The sequence below is a fragment of the Photinus pyralis genome, unplaced genomic scaffold (assembly GCF_008802855.1).
Source record: "Photinus pyralis isolate 1611_PpyrPB1 unplaced genomic scaffold, Ppyr1.3 Ppyr1.4_LG5, whole genome shotgun sequence".
NCBI classification, from domain to species: domain Eukaryota; kingdom Metazoa; phylum Arthropoda; class Insecta; order Coleoptera; family Lampyridae; genus Photinus; species Photinus pyralis.
Genome location: NW_022170596.1, coordinates 7,493,100 through 7,497,958, shown reverse-complemented (window position 1 = coordinate 7,497,958; position 4,859 = coordinate 7,493,100). Strand labels below are relative to the sequence as shown.

General features: G+C 38.3%; 1 protein-coding gene across 4 annotated transcripts; it reads left to right on the top strand.

The window, feature by feature from the left end:
* The first annotated feature begins 850 nt into the window (after window positions 1–850).
* Window positions 851–4,255, top strand: LOC116172416 (pleckstrin homology domain-containing family G member 4B-like). Of its 4 annotated transcripts, none has more exons than XR_004145654.1 (8): window positions 851–2,120; window positions 2,167–2,239; window positions 2,288–2,455; window positions 2,503–2,589; window positions 2,636–2,980; window positions 3,033–3,240; window positions 3,290–3,370; window positions 3,417–3,470. XR_004145654.1 is itself a non-coding variant. In XM_031489629.1 (8 exons), exons 1-7 carry the CDS (start codon window positions 931–933, stop codon window positions 3,333–3,335), a joined length of 2,115 nt encoding a protein of 704 aa, XP_031345489.1. In that variant the 5' UTR covers window positions 851–930; the 3' UTR covers window positions 3,336–3,370; window positions 3,417–4,255. The 4 variants fall into 4 exon arrangements, 3 of the variants coding, with proteins under 3 accessions (XP_031345489.1, XP_031345488.1, XP_031345490.1); XM_031489629.1 differs by having other exon boundaries at window positions 3,033–3,246; window positions 3,298–3,370; window positions 3,417–4,255; XM_031489628.1 differs by having other exon boundaries at window positions 3,033–3,246; window positions 3,417–4,255.
* The last annotated feature ends 604 nt before the right edge of the window (window positions 4,256–4,859 follow it).

The window sequence follows — 4,859 nt, the reverse complement described above, 5'->3', positions numbered from 1 at the left end:
TCGTTAATACTAGCCAACAAAATACTGATATACAAGTGTATAATTCGGCCCATTTGGACCTACGGTTGTCAGTTATGGGGCTGTGCAAGTCGATCTAACACTGATATTATTCAACGCTTCCAATCAAAAACTCTCCGTATTATCACAGCCGCTCCTTGGTATGTGTCCAACCAAACTCTTCACTCGGACCTAAACATTCCCTACGTGACTGAGATAATCAATCAATATGCTGCGAAGCATCAAACAACATTGGAACTTCACCCCAACGAGCTCGTGACACCTCTCGCAGAAGATCCTCCGCCCAGACGCCTTAAGAAGAAATGGCCGAAAGATCTCGTAGATCAATAGCGGACTGACTCCACTGGGAGTCCCTCTACTCACGCCTGATAATGACAGACAATAAGCTCATAGAATGTAATATTATTCTGATTGCTTATGGAATTTAATCAATAAAAAAAAATAAAATAAAAGGTGTATATACTCGTAGAAGGAACATGTATTTTCAATTTAGGTGAGTTGAGTTTGGCATTTGCTTTCGTTTCCGTTTGGGAATTTTGATTTAATTAATTCGAGTTGGTTTCTAACGAACCGGACTGCCGCAAGTTCGTCGCAGACTTGAAAGAATACTCAATGCTACAAAGTTCATAATATGCATACGTATTACTTTCATATAGAATGACTCGTTATCAGCGAGCTACCATGTCCTTCAGTTTTGATCGTGTCAATTTGGGTTAATGAATAAGGAGTTGCCTATCTATGACTACATGACACCCTGCATCTACGTTTAGGCACTGACCTTATCTATTCTGCTGATAAGTGTGATAAGATAATACATGTTTGTAATATTGCAAATAAGTGTGAACTAATTTGTGGTGTTTCTCTACGAAAGGTGCAGTTTGATAAGTGGAATGTGTAATCGAAAAGTTTAACATGTCACTAGTAAGTTGTGGTGTAAGAAAACGTGATTACGGTAATATTAGAAGAAATCGTGAACTTGGCGAAGTGAAAAGTTTAGTGCTCGAGTACGAGAATGTACTTTCGCATGAAAAATGTGTCAGTGCTACTTACAAAGCTATGGGTTGCGAGATAAGTTGTGAAAAGCCGACACTCTGTATTGCCAATAATATAGTAAAACGACGCATTAATGAACTTAACAAGCGGCAATACGATACTGAGAGTGCACCTTTAGATCGAAGGAATACTAATAAATTTTGTAACCGATCAGAATCACTAGAATTAATTCAGCAAGATGAGCCTGAGCGCCTAGAGCCAACTTCCGCTCAAGAGAGCGACCAAGTAATGACTCAAAAATGTAACTTGCAAAATCCAATTCTCAATGAGACGATCGCACAACCTGATCATAGGCCTTCCGGACCAATTACACCGATATGCTCTGAAAAGGACGAGTTCGCTGAAATTGAAAGTAAACTTAGGGAAATGCAACAAACCGTAGTCGAAATGGAAAATAACTACGACGAACCGCGCTATGTTAGTCGAATTTTTCACGTTTTCGACTACAACACTTCTACTGAAACGCAACATTACCCACAAGAAGTACTAGACGAGTTGGACGGCAGCGAAATTGTTGACATATACCTGGATGAACAAAATGGCGACCTCAGTGAAGATTTTGGGGAAGTTCTGAAGGAAGACTTAATCAACACCGACTTCATTGAAGCTTATAACCAAAAGGGCTACGAATTACTGATGACTAGTGTTAACGTGGTCCAAGACTCGCCAATGGAGGTTACTTCTTTGAGCGAAAATTCCAACTCAACGAAAGTCTCTCATGAGAATGAAGACGCGCAAAACTTAATCACTTCAGTCGACAAACAACCTGAGGATCGTATGGAACGCAGACGTAAGAATGCGGAATATTTTACGGCGGAAGAACTAAACGCATTAATTCCGGATGATGACGATGATGATGAGTTTGAAGAGTTATCTGTAGAGATTGGTAATCCCATGACCATGAGAGACACTGCTGCTGTAAAATCAGAAACCATCTACGATAGCTTTCACAATCCGAGAATCGCAAAGGTGACTAGTCTTCTACAAAAAATTAAGTTGGCACACAGAAGGACATCCAAAGAAGAGCAACAAGAGAAAGTGAAGTCCAAGTAATAAAAATTATTCAGAATGCCGTCGTAATATGTTACATTTCAGAATTAATTACATTATGGAAGAGATCGTTGAAACAGAAAAGAAGTACATAAATCATCTCGAATGCATCTTAGTGGTAAGTGACAATGTGAACACGTTATTGATCCCCCCTCAATATTTATAGGATTACCTTCCATACTTGCGAACCAAAAAAGTTGTTCCCAAAAAGTCTACTAAAATTGGTGACGCCTTTACAGCTATTAAGGAGATTATGAAAGGTACCATGAAGTTTTACAAATCGCTTAAAAAATCAAAAAATTATGAAGATATTGGAAAGGTTTTCATTAACTTTGTAAGTTGGTGTTTCACTTGGGTAGTTCAAATTGTAGCGTTTTTTAGAGGTCTCTGTTTGAGATGTATCCTGGGTATTGCAGGAACAAGAAACTTGTCGATGACTACCTTGTAAACTTCAGAGATGTGATAATGGTAAGCTGCTTAGTAGAATTCGAATAAAAGTTTTGAAGTTTTTTAGCAACGGCAAAGAGAATTGAATGATCAGCTGGGACTGGGAAGTCATCTGCTTACCCCAATCCAAAGGTTAGGAAAGTACAAACTATTTTTGGAACAGATCGAGAAAGAGCTGCGCAGAGAAAATCGAACTTGCATTTATATTACATATGCAGTCGAAATAGTAAGAACCCAAATGGCCACTGGAGATTTGTACATTGCAGTTGATTCGATAAGGGGATGTCCTATTGATTTATTGCAACAAGGAGCGTTACTACTGAAGGAAAACTTTACCGTTCTGAAACCGAAAAAGTTTGATGTCGTGCTCTTCCTGTTTGAAAGAATGCTTATCTACGCAACGCAAGACGCGGTATGATATTGTACGTTGAATTGAGTACGCTCTAGTCACTCATTTATTGTAGAAAAATGTAAATTTTTTTACGTACAGAAGCAATATTAAGCTCGACGAGATGGGAATTGCGACATGTGATTATGAACCACTGTTGTTTGTACTGAAACGATTTGCACCAAACGATTACAGCGAGTATACCATTGAAGCAAAAAAGAATGCGGATAAGAAGATGTGGACGGATGAAATCGAGAAGCTTTTGTGGAACCAGTTAGTCGAATGTAGAGGTAGATAAAACCCTAAAGTATCTTGTGAAAAATTGAATTTCAGAAAAACAGAAAAATCGAAAGCCCATCCCCCACGTACCTTTAGATGAAGTCACTTACCGCACGCGAACCGTTCCAAATAATTGTAAGTGTCGACATTTTGACAGGGGCTATACCAAGTATTTTTTTAGCACACTCTCTTCCCAAACGGTCGCGACCGAGATCGAAATTTTACTTAGACGAAACATGAAGATTATTGTTCATCCAGCAACTCACATATTTAATTATTAATGACAATGCAGCCATCGTCATTACACTGCAGGTTCATTTATATACCTTTTTTTTTACAAAACCTTATTTCATACTGGACCTTTGACTGTTACACCTTAAATAGCAAGAATGGAAATAGGCATCGTTACAACGTCTCCAGAGGAGAACAAGCTTTTCACCTGTATACAATGCGCCTGAGTCTGAAAACGGGGTACTTTCCTTAATTATAAACAAATAACTATTTCGCAAGAGTATGATACTTTATTTCATCCAAATAAGAATCAAGAAAGATTTCCAAAGGCGCATATTACATTTAAGCTACTTAGCTACTTGGATCACCAACAAGAACAGTCTTTGTGGTCCCAATCATTCCAATGTCCATGATGTTCGTTGTGCGAATGCTTATACGGCTCCCTATAGTGCCGTTTAGGTCTCCACCAATCATCCCGGCATCCATCATTTTTATACCAAGAACCATGGTGGTCATCGTCGTAATCCCAGTGCTTTCCACCGTGACAGTGATTAGACTTTCTAATACAGCGAGATGAGGCGAACATCTAGAAATCATAACCTACTATGCTGGTGATTTTTCTAATCCATAAGGACTTACCGTGCACGAGAGTATTATCGCTGCAACGAAGATTAACGGTAGAAACTTCATTTTCTGGTGACTTAGAAATCAATACCTTCAATCGCTTGAATATCTCTTTTATATGTACTACTTCTTATTTATATTATAAATAATCACGTTTTGTTTACACTTAGCGTTATTGAAAGAGAAATAGGTACGTGGCGTAAATGCAATTGAGATACCATAACAAATGCTGGTAATGTTTTAAGCGCAAATAACCTTCACAGTATAGCGTTATGTAAGTATTATCTTCTTTCAAAATTTGTGTGTTTGGGCGTACCATATAAGATTCTGTGTCCGATAAGAGAATTTTCAATTTTATGGACTGTAGTGGCTATACATTGATTTCTTTGTCACATTCAGTGGTGTATTGGACCGACTTTCGTTTAGAAGCCAGCCTCAAAAAACGGTGAAATTCGCAATTCCTTAATTTTTTTCTTAGCAACCATCAGTTAGAAAGATTGGTGGCACGTCTTTGAATAGGTTTTCGGGTATACCCATTCCCATTTCGCAATTTTTTTTTCAAAATTCCAACTCCGAAGGCGCGCATCCCTAAATGGGGGGTGCGAAAAAAATTCTGATTTCGACGAAATTCGGTATCTGGGGGTTTTTGAGCATGAAAATTACAAATCTGAAATTAGTTTTTGAAAATTAAAAAAAAATTCCACTGCAATTAAACTAAACACTAAGAGAGAAGGAAAGCATAACAATCCAACCGCCGATACTCAGTCCC

Excerpts from the sequence above, each read along its gene's own strand:
- LOC116172416 (XM_031489628.1), top strand. The coding sequence starts at position 931 with ATGTCACTAGTAAGTTGTGGTGTAAGAAAACGTGATTACGGTAATATT. Across the intron at positions 2,240-2,287 it reads ATCTCGAATGCATCTTAGTG|GATTACCTTCCATACTTGCG; the intron begins GTAAGTGACAAT and ends CAATATTTATAG. Across the intron at positions 2,981-3,032 it reads TCTACGCAACGCAAGACGCG|AAAAATGTAAATTTTTTTAC; the intron begins GTATGATATTGT and ends CATTTATTGTAG.